Source organism: Bos grunniens, chromosome 13 (assembly GCF_055505025.1).
Source record: "Bos grunniens cultivar Pamir isolate PY7600 chromosome 13, Bosgru_T2T1.0, whole genome shotgun sequence".
Lineage (NCBI taxonomy): Eukaryota > Metazoa > Chordata > Mammalia > Artiodactyla > Bovidae > Bos > Bos grunniens.
Window position 1 is genome coordinate 18,545,040 of NC_141177.1, and position 15,460 is coordinate 18,560,499.

Genomic DNA, 15,460 nt, shown 5'->3' on the forward strand with positions numbered 1-15,460 from the left:
GGCTCTTGATTTCTAAACACAATTCACCACTTAAAAGAAATCAGGGCTTCCTGGAGAAATGGCTGAATCCAAGGTTGGGTGAGTACAGGATAAGGGTGCTACATTTTCTTATGCCAGAAAGTGAAGAAGACACAGGAACTAGCTTGAAGGGGTCCCACAACGTGGTTATTAAAATAAATAATGATAGAAACCATTATAACCCACAGAACAAAAGAAATTCCATGAGACCATGTGGATAAAAAGAGGGAAGGAAGAAAAGAAGGCAGGGAGGGAAGAATCAGGGAGAGAGGGAAAGGCAGGCAGGCAGGTACTTCCTTAACAGAATACAAACTAATAAATGTAGAAGGAATGATGAGTGTTAGAAATTACCATTTGGTAGACATCAGAGTAAAAATATTTATCAGGCAAGAAGCAGTATTAAAATAATGGGTGAACTCCTGATAAAGAAACACACAGATATTTGAGTATATGTAAATAAAGATACTTACATATACTCAAGGTATCCTCTCACAAGAAACTTAGTAACTATAAAGGGAAAAATAACAGCTTTACAGTAGAGAAACCTGGTGGGCAGTACCCTTAGCCAAGTGACCAAAGTTAACTTCATCAATAAATGGGACAGATATCATGTGGCTCCTGTTAGAATGCACTTGAAAAGGACACATCGCTTGCATGGTGTTGCTGCTAAAAGGGAATAACCTAAATCTAATTATCTGGATACATAAAAAAAAAAACCCAAATTCAACGACATCATATTCTTCAGAAATGTCAAGGTCATGAAAAACAAAAAAACACTGAAAAAAATGTTTCAGCTGAAAGGAAACTAATGAAACATGACAATTAAATCCAGTGTGACATCCTGAGTTGGATCCTGATCCCCTCAGAATAAAGTTTCCTCCACGCTTGCTATGAAGAACATTATCAGAACTGATGAAGTCTGAATAAGGTCCTGACTTTGATAATTAAATTATGGTCATGTAATTAAATGTTCTAGTTATCAGGAAATCAACACAGAAGAACTTAGGGGTAAAGGTCTGCAACTTACTTGCAAATAATTCAGAAAAATAGTTTTTAAAGAATAGAATAATGAAGCAAACAGTAAACTGCTAACAAACAGGGAATCTGGTTGAAGGTATATAAGAAATTCTTTCTACTATTTTTTCAACTTTTTATGTCTTCCAATATTTCAAAATAAAAACATCTTTTAAATATAAAAATGAAAAAATTTATGCAGGAAAAATACTTTGAGGTCACAGAATAGCTAAGTGGGAGGAAAGCAACCCTGGCAAGGCTATCCAACTTGGACCTCACAAGAGAAACTGAGCATTTATTCCACAAGATGGCAGAGCTGCCCCAAAGGCCAGAGCTGCGTATGGAGCAGCTAACGCACGGCTTCTGATGGTGTTGCCTTCCCAGCCTCCTTCACACTGATCTTGACTCCATCCAGTTAGAAATTACAAGACTGGCACCAGCTCAGGACAGCAACCTCTAAACAGTGACTAACACAGCAGCACCCTGGCCTCCAGGGGCCTTGCGGGATGCTTCTGAGAATGATCCCGCCCTCCTTCCTGCTGACTTACATAATACATTCCTGGTGAATGAGTTCTCAACAACCAGCAATCTTTTCATCCTGTGCTCACCACTAAGCCCATGTTCCAAAAGAAAAACCGGGAACACCATTCAGTTTCCAGATCAACACTTCCACCCCTCAAATTAAAGACTTTCAAAGGCACCACCCTGTCTGGAGTGGTGACATCACTTGGGCCACACACAGTGCTCTTCAAAGCTGGCCTACTAAGCTGCTTTTGAGTCTACACACTGCTTTGACACTTGCCCTCGAGGGCAGCGCGAGCTCCTTGTTACACACTGTGCAACCTCTCTGAAGGCAGGATGTGTGTTCACTTCACGTGACTTATACAGCACCCAGCATCTCACCAGATGGCATTTAGTACTCAGTCAGAAGACAGGAGTTGGAATGACCCAGCCATTGGGAAATGTGGTATTCTAACTCTGGCTGAGTTACCCCTTCTTGCCAAGTACTAGTTTCTTCTACAAAACAGGGAGAATTAACAGTAAAAAATTAGCAAGAACTTAGATGTCTTTCACAGTGGGAAGTTAAATAAATTATGGAAAATCATCCAAAGAAATAAATTATATGTAATATTGAAACAGCTATGAACTGACATGGAAAAATACTGTATAAAAATGATAAGCCATTGACTAATACAAGAATATGATTCTACCACTCTGTTTTTAAAAAGTTTATGGGTACATGTGTGTTTATATATGCAGAGAACCATGTGCTGAAGAATGGAAAAGCATATACCAAACTGTTCCATGGTTCTTTCAAGAGGGGGAAGAGTAACGGAGGGCTTTTCACTTTTTTTCCTTTTACTTAGTTTTAATTTTTCCTAGTATATTTGGTTTTGAAATTTATATGAGGGAAACAAACAGCAAAATGACTCTTTATATATTAATAATAATCTTTAAATAGGGCTCCTTAACTGTCTTTATGCCAGAGTAGTTGTGAAAACTCATCAAGAAGTTGTACTTACAAAATTAGTATTCCTTAGTGTTCTCACTGTGAAAAATTAAATGTAAATTTTAACATCAACACTAAATAAAACCTTTCACTGCTGTCTCCTTATGACTCAAAAATGATGACCATATTTGCTTGGAGGACAGCAAGGACTGTGGCTGGACAGAGGCAGCAGGAAGGAGAGGAACTAAGGAAAGATGAAGCTGGAGCGTCAGCAGGCAGCCGGGCCAGAGTAAGACCCCGAGGCCCTCACTCATGACCAAAACCAACAGTTCAGGTGTGGGAAACATGCATGTTATTTTTATTGTTCTTGTACTTTTCTAGATTTCTTTTCAACTTTATGAACATAAAAAAGCAAATTACCAAGAAAGAATATGCTGAATAAAGACAAGATTACCTCCATTAATGAGGTAAAAAGTACCAGTGAAATCCCTAGTGGAGTTTGAATAACGTCCAGATTTTGATAATTGTGGTAACATAAGAGAAGGCCCTCTTTTTTTTTTTTAAGGAAATATACATCAAAATATTCAAGGGTAAATACTGTCAAACAATTCATAGAAAAAAAAAAAACTTTAAAATACCTTAAGGCCACAGAACAGCTAAGCAGGAGGAATGCAACCTTACCAACAGAGAGATCCAAGTGAACTGACAGCTCTATCCTGCAAATGAAGCATTTCAATAGATTCACAAACAAGAAAGCAAGTCAAATCAAATCAACTGTTTGGTACCAACTTACCTGCTCAGCCTTAACCCACTTCAGGAAGCCTTCAACTAAGTCAGAAAGCACACCTAATCGTCTCAGAAAAGACCCTGAGATTATACTACTGATGCTGTTGTCTTTATCTCCAAATGCCTAACTGCTACTCATCCTTCAAAGCCCTGTCAAGTTCCATATTCTTCCACCCCTACCCTCAAACTATTAACCTAAACATCACCTGTCTCCAGATGTCGGGTCCAAAGAGCACTTAATGTACCCTAAGACCAACAGCGCCCCACTGATAGCCAGCAGAGCTCCCTGGCATACAGTAAGATGTATAGTATTCACTCCCAGGCATATAGTATTCGTTCTCAGGCAACAGGACTCAAAGAAGAGAATCCTGAGTTCAACTTCCATGTGACAGGTACACATTATCACTGCCAGTCTTCTCTTCTTAAAGTTTTAAGTATTTCTCATGACACCACCTTACTTTCTCTCTTGTAATACAATCTCATTCATGCCTCAGGACAGAAAGACCTACAAGGGCAATGACCAGATGTCTCATTCATTTCTCTAACCCCAAAAGAACAATCAATTCTCAGCCAGTGTTCCACCGGGATATGCCTGATGACAGATCACAGACACTCCCAACTTCCCCAACTACAATGCCTCTAAGTCTATGACTCTCTTACTCAAGAAAACAGAGAACACAGTGGCCTGAAATCTAACAATTATAAGCGCTACATTAAACCAGACCAGGTTAATTTAAAAATAAATCATTTACAAAAACTACTGTAGGCATTACTCTGAAACTACCCTGGTTAATTTGCAAGTAAATCATCTGTAAACTTGTAATAGTTCAGTGACAAGTAACTTCCCATTCATTTTATAACTGACAACACATCAGTGGAACACCAGACCATGTGGCAATGTCCGATTTCTAACAGGTACTCAGTTTAAAAAAAAAATAAGAAAAAATTAGGTGAATAAGCCTGCACTTCTATTTAGTTTTCTCTCTTGTTTATGGTTCATTTAGAATATTCACAAATGACACAGCTTAGAATAGAGTCTGGCACTTAGTAGGCACTTGTTAAATATTTATTGACTAAAATGAATGAATGGGTTTCCCTGGTGGTTCAGTGGTAAAGAATCCGTCTGTCAAAGCAGGAGACTCGGGTTCAATCCCTGGGTCAGGAAGAGCTTCTGGAAAAGGAAATGGCAACCCACTCCAGTATACTTGCCTGGGAAATCCCACGGATAGAGGAGCCTGGCAGGCTACCATACATAGGGTCCCAAAGAGTTGGACATGACTTTGCAACTGAGCATGCATGCAAAATTAATGAATGGACTACAGTCCATTTTCAAACAGCCCTGGTTATCTGTGAATGACCAAATAGGCTGGGCTGAGGTTTAGAGAATAACCTAACTTCTCAGGGCATATATTCTAATTTCTGAATAAATTCCTACTCAAGTAGAACAATTTCAACTGCATTCCCCTCTTGACATTTAAGCCATAAAAGCAAATAGCTTAGAGCTTATTCCAAAAGAAAAAAGTAATGGTATCCATGCTGCATTTACTCTTCCTAGCTCAAGCTCCAGGTAATCACACCACTAACCCTACTACACACTCTCTTGCAAACAGGCAAGTACTTCAGTTAGTTGCCATGGTTTCAAAATTATTCCCTAAAAAATCCTCCATGCAACCTCAAGAAACAAAAAAACATGAAATCTTCCCACCATCTTTTCCAAGACTTCCCTGTCCCACCCTCACTTTACCTTATTTCCATCTTCGCCACAAACCTGAGATGCGGCTAAATTAACTGACATGAGACAGAAACTGCATGTGTGTGCAAACTTTAAAATAAGCACTGGGATTTAGCCTCTAACCTCATCTCCTCACTCATCTCCTCTGCACAGCATATTTCCTAGTGGTGAAGAACAATTCATTGCCAGTCTCAAATGATGTCTAACATTAACAACACCCTTAAGACAACATAATGAAGAGCTTAGTCTGCTGAGCTAAGGGACGTGGCTGTGATAGAGAGTTCTCCATGCCAAAAGAGACTTCTACACTCTGAGATTAAATTTCTACCAAATTTGCACATCAAATCTAATAATCCCTCCCAAAGGAGAGAAAGTCGGCTGAGGAGAGAAGCCCTGCCATTGAGAAGAGGCTCAGCAAGAAAGGAGAAGATCCTTGGTATCCACAAGCCCACAAGGCTGAGGCACAACACTCTGCACCAGCGGAACAGAAGACCAAAGGAATGAGCCAGAAGTGACACTTGAATACTTTCAGTTTACTATTTTCAAAGAACTGCTCTGCCACTGCATTTATGCCAACTACATACAATCTGATTAACAACAACAAAAACCTGCCCCTCCAACCTAAATTGAAATTATCCACATAAAAGTATAAATTCTGTAGACATACAGTCATCATGGTATAAAAGTCTTATAAAGACAAAACTATTTAAATGTCATTCATTTTAACATTGTAAAATTTTCTATTTATAATTTAAATTACTCTTTTTTGTTTGTTTTTTGCCGCACTGAGCGCCTTGCAGGATCTTAGTTCCTGGAACAGGGATTGAACCAGGGCCAGGTCAATTGAACACAGTCCAGGTCGTAACCACTGGACCACCAAGGAATTCCTCCAAATTTAAATTACTCTTAATGTTTGAAAAATTTGAAAGTAATGCCTTTGTGGAATAAAGGCAAAGAATTTCAAATCTTACATTTATTATTAAATATATAAATTAGATTTACATTTCGTATAACACAAATGAGTATGTAAATGTATAGATTTCATGACAGCTTATATTAAATAAGCATAGGACTTCCCTGGTGGCTCAGATGGTGAAGTGTCTGTCTACAATCCAGGAGACCTGGGTTTGATCCCTGGGTCAGGAATATTCCCTGGAGAAGGAAATGGCAACCCACTCCAGTACTCCTGCCTAGAAAATCCCATGGATGGAGGAGCCTGGTGCAGGCTACTGCCCATGGGGTCACAAAGAGTTGGACATGACTGAGCGACTTCACTATATTAAATAAAGTCACAAGTACACAGTGTCAAAATACAAAATCGCTAAATATTCAACTGACTACCTTTTCTCCATTTGAAAGAGCCTAGTAAGAGACGTGCTACACCTCTATGCATACAGTCCCCTCTACTGGAATACCTAGTCCCCTGTGTTACTCATGGGGTAGTGCTATACATCTGTCAAGATTCAGCTTAAACATCATACCTCCCAGATTAAGGTGGTCTTCAGGCAGGCATTGATCTTCCATCACTGACACTTATTAGCACAGCGTCTGCTACCCACGGCAACAGGACACTCTAATCAATCTGAGCAAAAAAGATATATGACCAGAGCTTCCACATCCACGTGTGCAGTGTCTTCTCACCATGCATGCCCTAACTGCAGGAAGACAGTTTCATTTAATCTCTACTATTTCCCTGAGTCTCTCACTAAAAGCATGTCTGCACATCCTTCTCCAGGGAACCATGCTCAACCCAAAAATCTCCACAAGTGTCTTCATTCTACCTCTGGGCTCATACACACCCAAGAAGCTCTGCTTTGGGAACTCCACAGCCTATCTTCTCCACACACATGAAGGAAGAAGGTTACAGACCACCCAGGTTTACCAAAGGAACACATCCCGGGTCCCAGACCATATCATCAATAGACCCTCAAGACATTTGATTCCATAACTTGTTTCTGGCTAAATTCTCCAACAAGGCCATGTCTTCCTCTCTTAGGCTGCCATAGTTCACAATATAGCATAGTCCAGAAGAGGGATATCCTACAAGCCCCCTTTGGGCTTCACGGATATTTAAGAAACACCAGAATTTACTCACACTAATTCCCTCATCCACTACTTTACCTCTTTCAATCATTGTTAAGTCAAATTTTATAAAATAAACAACTTTTTAAAGATGAACGTTGGGGACTTCACTGGTGGTCCAGTGGTAAAGAATCTGCCAGCCAATGCAGGGCACATGGGTTCAGTTCCTGGTCCAGGACGATCCCACATGCCGCAGGGCAACTAAGACTGTGAGCTGTGACTACTGACGCCCAAGCGCCTTAGCGCCTGTGCTCTGCAGCAAGAGAAGCCACCACAATGAGAAGCCGCGCACAGCAACTCTGCTCGCCCAAACTAGAGAAAGTCCATGTGCAGCAATGAAAACCCAGCACAGTCAAAAATGGATAAATAAATTTTTTAAAAAGATGAACGTTGATCAAGAATCTTAGAATGGGGTTCGGGGTGAGAGGGAGATTTAAGAGGGAGGAGACATATGTATACCTAGAGCTGATTCATGTTGATGTATGGCAGAAACCAACACAACGTTGTAAGGCAACGATTCTCTAATGAATATGATCATAACTATATTTTTTAAGTACCAAGGAAAAAAGAATGTAGAATTGTTTTTTAATTTCATTATTAAGAAATACAATGATTCAAAGTAAAAGACAAGGGACAGACCAAGAGAAAATACAGTACAATATATATAAAAGACAAAGGGTCCATATCAATAATACACAAAGGCAACTTGGCAAATCAATAATAAAAACAAATAACCCTACAGGAAGTGGACAAAGACTAAAGACAATTCACAAAAAATAGACTAAAATATTCAATAAAACATGAAAAACTGTTCAATCTCATTTTAAAAAATACAACTTCCAATGTTAACCTACATTAAAGAAAATTTAAAAAGGTGAGTAGTATCCACAGATAGGAAGAATGTAGGGAAAACGCGTACCACACTCTGTACTATACCACACTCTTGATCATAATATAAAGCAGAAAGGTCTTTTTATGAAGGATGATTTGTCATCGGAATTTAAAACACGCATTCTGTTGAATCTAGCAATCATACTTATAAAAACGTATCCTACAGGACTCTTCACTAGCGTTCAAGGATTACTATATTAATGTAATATAGTATTGCTTTTGTAGTATTTAGTATTTAGGTTATTACTTTGCTATTGCTCAGTAATAACCTAAATATCCATCAAAAGGAACCATTTATCAGAAATATAACATTATGAAATTATGATTTTTTTTTCGCATTACCAATAATATCCAAATAGCTATTAATACAACACGCAATCATGGGACTTATCTTTCTGTGTAGTCATGGATACATGCAACTACCTAAACTGTGTGTCTATTAACATAAGGTAGAGTTTTCTCCGTCAGTAATGGTAGAAGACCTCCCATGGAAACAACCCTTTTGATTACAACCATTATAAACTCTGGGGAAAAAATATAAAAGAAAAAAATATCTAAAGGCACTGAAGAGCAACAAGGACAGACAGAAACACGAGTTAGACATTTGAAATAAACTTTTCATGTAAAGATGGGCTCCAGTAAGAAGCACTGCATAGCTGAAACCCTTGAGTCTTATTGGCTGAAGAAATAGAAGACAAAGTTCACTGCAATGACAACAGCTAGAAAGTGAGGAGTAAAATCTTAGAAAGAAGCCAGCCACAAAAGGGTGGCCTCATTTGATACATTTAAATTCTGTCTGATCGCTGACTGATCTCCGAACCTATAAAATTCCAAGAAGACCAACTGAAGCTCAAAGACTGAACAGAGGTTTCAGATTCTGCCCGTTGCAGGAGAAAAGAAAACATAAAACAGAAGCATACTGCAACAAATTCAATAAAGATTTTTATTAATTAAAAAAAAAAGGTCTACATCAAGAAACTGGAGTTTTGAGTTCAAATAAATTTCCCTTTAAAACAAAGAAATCATTATTCTTCAGAGGAGCATAACATAATCCAAACTACAACCTATCACTAACAATGCAAAGGCTATAATCCAATACATTAGAGATATAAAGAAATGGGAAAGTGTCACCTAGAGTGAAGTCAGTCAATGACGATTAACTTCAGAATAATCTAGATGTTGTTAGATAGGTATTTTTTAAAAGCTATTAAAACTATGCTCATGATGAGTAAACAGACTGAAAATCTCAGCAGAGAATCTAGGGGAATAAAAGGAATATTATAGAACTAAAAAGTACTAGAAATAAAAGAATTCACTGGATGGGCTTAAAAGCAGAGTGGAGTTGAGAAAAGCATTTGAAAATATATTGAAAATTTTTCAGTCTGAAAATGAAGGGGGAAAGCTGAACAAAAACATAAAAATCCACAGAGTTCCAGTGACCTGTGGGGTAGTTTCTAAAAGTCTCACATAAATTTGATGAAATAAATCAGTTTTCATATTCAGGCTCAGTAAATTTCAAGCAAGTTATATATAACACTAAAACAAATCTTAACACGTCATAGCCAACTGCTAAAAACCAAAGATAAAAAAGAAAACCTTGAAAGCAGCCAGAAAGAAAACAACACATTACAGTCAGGGAAAACAACAGTATGAATGATCACTAATTTCCTTTCAGAAACAATAGAAGACCATGAATAACATCTTTCAAGTTAGTATAAAGAAGTGATACTTTAAAGTATTTAAAGAAAGAAAAACTGTAAACCCACAATTCTATATCCAGTGAAAATATCCTTTAAGAATGAAAGTTAAAAAAAAAAATGAATGAAAGTTAAATAAAGTCATGTTCAAATAAACAGAAACCAAGAGAATGTGTCACCAGGAAACCTGGCCTACAGAAAAAAAACAAAAAACACGAAAGGAAAATTTAACATAAAAAGAAATCTTCAAGAAGAAATAAAGAAGGGAGGTTCAAGAGGGAGGGGACATGCATATACCTATGGCTGATTCATGTTGATATATGGCAGAAACCAACACAATATTGTAAAGCAATTATCCTCCAGTTAAAAATAAATAAGTTAAAAAACAAAAGATATGAAGAATACTGGATATGGTAAATACATATGTAAATCATTATCTCTTTTTTAATCTTCTTTAAAATATATGGGCAAAAATTATAATACTATACTGTCAACTTTATAGCATATGTAGATTCAATTCATGTGATAACTAGAGCATAAAAAGGTGGTGTTAGTGGATTACACAACATTTTATATAAGATGGTTCAATATTAACTATAAGTAAACTGTGAAAAGTACATATATACATTGTAATACCTAGAGTAACCTCTGAAACAAATGCTAAGAAGTATAGCTTAAAGCTAATAGATGAATTAAAATTGGATTTTAAAAATTCAATTAACCTGAAAAAATAGGGAAGAAGGAAAAGAACAAAACACAGGATCAAACAGAAGAAAAAGCAAAATGGCAGACCTCAATGCAATCATATCGGTAATTTCATTTAATGTAACTAAACAATGCAGTTAAAATCCAAACCCAACTATCTATAAAAGACAGTTTGAACTTAAAGGCATAGTTATACTGAAAGAAAAGAGACGGAAATAGATAGATCATGTATATAGAAAGCAAAAGAAAGGTGGAGTACCTGTTCTAATATCAGAAGAAGGACATAAGAATTAAGTCAATTTTCATATTCAAGCTCAGTGAGTCTCAAGCAGGTTAAATACAAAACTAAAACAAATTTAAGCACATCATAGTGTGACAGTCAAGAAAAAGACTACCACCAAAGAAACAGTGATATTTCACATTACAAAGAGGGCGATTCATGGTTAGGAATTCATGGGGCTTTCACTGCTGGGGCCCGGGTTCAATTCCTGGTCAGGGAACATTCCACAAGCCTTACCGCCAAAACAGAACACAAAGCGGGGCAATTCATTAGGAGGACATAGCAATTAAAAATATGCATGCAAATAAAAACTAACTTCCAAATACATGGATCAAGAATTAAAGAGAGAAAAAGATAAATCCATAATCACCCATCTCTTAGTAGATGGTAGAAACAGATACACACATAGAAAAAAACAAAACTAAACCAGTGGCAACGTATCAGAAAAGCACCATCAACCACCCTGACCTAACTGACAGATTTACAACATGGCAGAACACACAATTTTTTCAGAAGCATACAGAATATCCATCAAGACAGATCATATGCTGGACCAGAAAAAGCAGCAGAGCAAATGTATAAACGCTGGGGTAATTCCCTGGCAGTCCAGGGGTGAAGACTCCACGCTTTCACTGCAGACCGTGTGGGTGTGATCCTCGGCAGGGGAACTAAAAGCTCCCATGCCCCCGTGGCATGGCCAAAAATAAAAACAAATAAAGACTGAAATCCGACAGAGTATGTTCTTTGACCATCAAGGCATTATATCAGAAATCAGTAACAACAAGGTATCTATAAAAAAATCTAACACTTGGAAATGAAACATATTTCTAAGTAACACACAGTCAACAAATAAATCATAGATATTCTGAACTGAATGAAAATGAATATACAACATATCAAAATTTGTAGGATGCAGCTAAAGCAGTGCTTAGAATATTTTATAACTTTAAATGCTCATATTAGAAAAAAGTATCTAAAATCAATGACCTATATTTCTAGAAACATTTAAAGAAAGAAAACAAGATCAAAACAGAAATCAATGACATTTTTTTTAAATAGAGAAAACTAAAGCAAAAGGTTAGTTCTTTGAAATTATTTACAAAACTGATAAATCCTCAGTAAATCAAGAAAAGAGAGGAAGTACAAATTAGCAATATCACACAAGCATGTAGCATTTTTAAGTATATAGCATCAAAATAAGAAACTGTTATTAATAAAGGGTGAAAAAAAAATTAGGAAAGTTCATTTTAGTTCACAATCAAAGCAGAAGCAGAAGTATATTTTATAAGCAGATTATGTTAACTCTAAATATGAACCTGCCACAGTAGAAATCTCTTGTAATTCAGCAAGGGGAGAAGCCGGTTCTGTTTTCATAGTGTTTTCTCCCATTGACTTGCAGTTCAACTCCAAGCCTGCAGGCCCCAATCCATCCCCAATGGAGTGGCAAGTTATTGTAGATGAGACCTGGCCAGCTTCCAAAGGAGATTTCAACTGACCTAGAAGAAAAAGAGAAAGATTGGGGAACATATACATGTATTTAGTCTGAGAACCAAAAGTCCCACAAAAGACTAATAAAGTCAGGGTCTTTTTAGAGGAAGCCATTCATTTCACAGAATACATTCACAAGTTCCAGCACACATAGGGTTGTAAGCATATCAAAGAAAAAGGCTAATAAGAAGCTAAAGTGAAGGGAGGATCTACTGGAAATATTAACAAAAAGGCAGACGCACTAGAGTAAGATGGCATCAGAAAGACAGAAGAACAAGGCTCTTTAGCACTATACCTCCAACCCAACATTCACATACATAAGCAAAATCAATCACAAATGCACACAAAAGTTTGTCTGTGAATCCTCAGTGAAAAATAATATGAGAAATACTGCAGCCAAATCAATATCTTGATTTCAAGACAATCTAAAACTTGTGTAAGGCAGTACACAATGACTGATTTAGACAGGTTCTCACTGGAGAAGGCAATGGCACCCCATTCCAGTACTCTTGCCTGGGAAATCCCATGGATGGAGGAGCCTGGTAGGCTACAGTCCATGAGGTTGCTAAGAGTTGGACACAACCGAGCGACTTCACTTTCACTTTTCACTTTCATCCATTGGAGAAGGAAATGGCAACCCACTCCAGTGTTCTTGCCTGGAGAATCCCAGGGACAGAGGAGCCTGGTGGGCTGCCATCTATGGAGTCACACAGAGTCGGACACGACTGACATGACTTAGCAGCAGCAGCACCAAGACAGGCAGCAGGTTGGCAAGACCATTCTAGAACAGACTCTACTCACCTTCTTCTGATTCCTTGGTATTGGATGAAGTGTTTTGCAAAGGATCAGTATTAACCGTATCAACCAAATCTGATACAACCAAGTCAGGATCTAGAATTTCATGGGTCCCATTAGTGGACAGCCTGGAAGACCGTCTCCTTGATAAGTCTTTGTCAGTGTTTTCCGAGTAGTTTTTTGACTTTTCCTGGGCTACAAACCATTAAGAGAGTTGTAGTCAAGAGACCAGAAGAAATAACTCTGCTACTATAAATTTCTGGGGCTTCCCACGTGATGTTATTGGTAAAGAACTCACCTACCAATGCAGGAGACATAAGAGACGCAGGTTTGATACCTAGGTTGGGAAGATCCCCTGGAGGAGGAAATGGCAACCCACTCTAGTATTCTTGCCTGGAGAATCCCATGGACAGAGGAGACTGGCGGGCTATAGTCCATGGAGTCACAAAGAGTCGGACACTACTGAAGTGAATTAGCACACACAGATTTCTGGACTGGCTGCCTTGATAAGGGCTTAAACAGACTTCTGGCATCAATGATGAAAGGAAATACCTTATCCTGGCTTATAGTTTTAAATAAAGGCACAGTCTTTCTGCCAGGACATAATTTTCCTAATTTAAGGATTTGTGATATGAAAATATGTGGGCAAGGTCACATCCCAATCTTGACAAGTGCTATTTGGGGGCTTTCCAACATAAAAATGTACGTATTAACAACACCCCAAGGCAATAAGGTTTACAGAGCCTTAGAGCCATCATAAGTCCTTTCTGGAACCAAGAGGGTATTTTTAAAAAATCAATAAATAGCATTTTTTAAAATGGAAGTATAGTTGATTTACAATGTTGTGATAGTTTCAGGTGTGCATGAATATATAGGTTCATGCACATACATATGCTCTTTTTCAGACTCTTCCACTACACTAGGTTATTTTAAAATATTGAATATAGCTCCCTGTGCTAGAGTAAGATCAATAAATATATATTTAAAGTTTCACTCGTCACAGGAAATCCATCACTTCCTAAGCCATTAAATTTCCAGTGGAATCCAAATCAGTTGGGTATGGAAATGGCATTACTGAACTCAACATTAACATAGCTTGTGCTTTGGGATTTATTTTCCCTCTAGCAAAATCCAAACACATCCCATTCACACTAGCCCCTGTGATCAACAAGCATTAGAGTCTATAAGGCCCAGGTGACAACACGGACACAGGGGAGCTAACCCAACGGTTGTCAAGTTCCAGCCACACATACACGAACGGAAGACTCACATGAATTTTTGTCAAGCCGAGGACGTTTTAACGGGACTTCATTTCCTTTTGATATTTTCCGTCTTCTCAATTCCAATGTTATTGGTTGCAAAGTTTGAGAGTTTGAATCCACAGCTATAATGATTATAAAACCACACACACACACACAAAAAAAGATATGTAGTTTTTTATTGACCAATTCTCATGCTGTATACAAATAAAACATATATGTGTGTGTGTGTGTATACATATACACACACACACACACAAATCATTGCATGATAAATAAACCCTCAAAGGGCATTCTTACTTAAGCCAAAAGGAGTAAAAAGTGAAATGGGTGAGAGATTACTTCCTTATAGGAAATGCTGACATCCTGCAGACTGACCTCTGAATCTTTGTGATCTTTCCTACGACCCAGCTCTAGTCATATACTGATCTCCTAAAACCCACTCCTAAATATCCTAATATGACTCCTTTAAAATATGAGGGTATACAAAGGCAACAGTAAAGTCATTTTTATAACCATCAAATCTTCTCATCAAAATTTGGCTTATTCAATACTCAGGAAATCCACCATGCAGGCTAATCCTTAAAATGTTGTACCCTGGGACTAAAGCTTGATTATTATTTTCAACCTCTACTTGCTGAACTGGTCAGCTTGGCATTGGTCCTAGTTTTGAGGGACCAAAGAGAATGTCAACATTTACAACCTCTTAAAAACAATTCCAGAAAAATCTCAGGAGACCATGCTATTTGATAGCCAATGTTCCAGACAAGGCTGCTTAACACTGGCAAATCCAGCACTGACATAATTTTAGCAGTGCAGAAGCTAAACCCTTAGACGGTACTCACTTTTTATTTTTTAAACCTAACAAGAAGTTCTCTCCCATCAGGAAAGATAAGAATCCAAAAGGCAGGCAGAAGAAAAAAACAAAAGAAATTGGAAAGCTTGAGGGAAAGGTAGGGCTAGGGGGTCTGATGAAGGTTGAAATGAGAGAAAGCAGCAGCCAGGGGAAGGAAGAGAGGGAAGAGGGAAGGAAATGGGAGGGGAAGAAGGAGGGGGAGAGAGAAGACTCATCTAAGACCAGAAGCTTCAGATCTGCCATGTCAAATGTACAAAGGACAGAGGGCTGAGCTTTGAGGAGGCAAACCTGAGGAGAATGCTGGTCTCTTTGGTTCTTTGTGTGTTCAAGCTTCTCAATGTGCCAACATTACTTCGTTCCAAGGGTGGGAACTTAGAGATCACACACATTCCACATTAAATACAAAC

At 37.9% G+C, this 15,460-nt stretch overlaps 1 protein-coding gene across 48 annotated transcripts in view; it reads right to left on the minus strand.

Moving 5' to 3' along the window:
* The window catches only part of PHF20 (PHD finger protein 20), a 129,292-nt gene that overhangs the window by 53,412 nt on the left and 60,420 nt on the right, over positions 1-15,460 (minus strand). For all 48 annotated transcript variants that reach the window (XR_015139086.1, XR_015139085.1, XM_086332075.1 and 45 more), the window contains 3 exons: positions 14,209-14,322; positions 12,945-13,133; positions 11,972-12,151 (listed from right to left, as the gene is read on the minus strand). Coding sequence is in view for 46 of the 48 variants with exons in the window: in XM_086332075.1 (XP_086188201.1) it covers positions 11,972-12,151; positions 12,945-13,133; positions 14,209-14,322 (483 nt within the window). In the remaining 2 variants the exon portion in view is untranslated. The remainder of the gene's footprint in view (positions 1-11,971; positions 12,152-12,944; positions 13,134-14,208; positions 14,323-15,460) is intronic.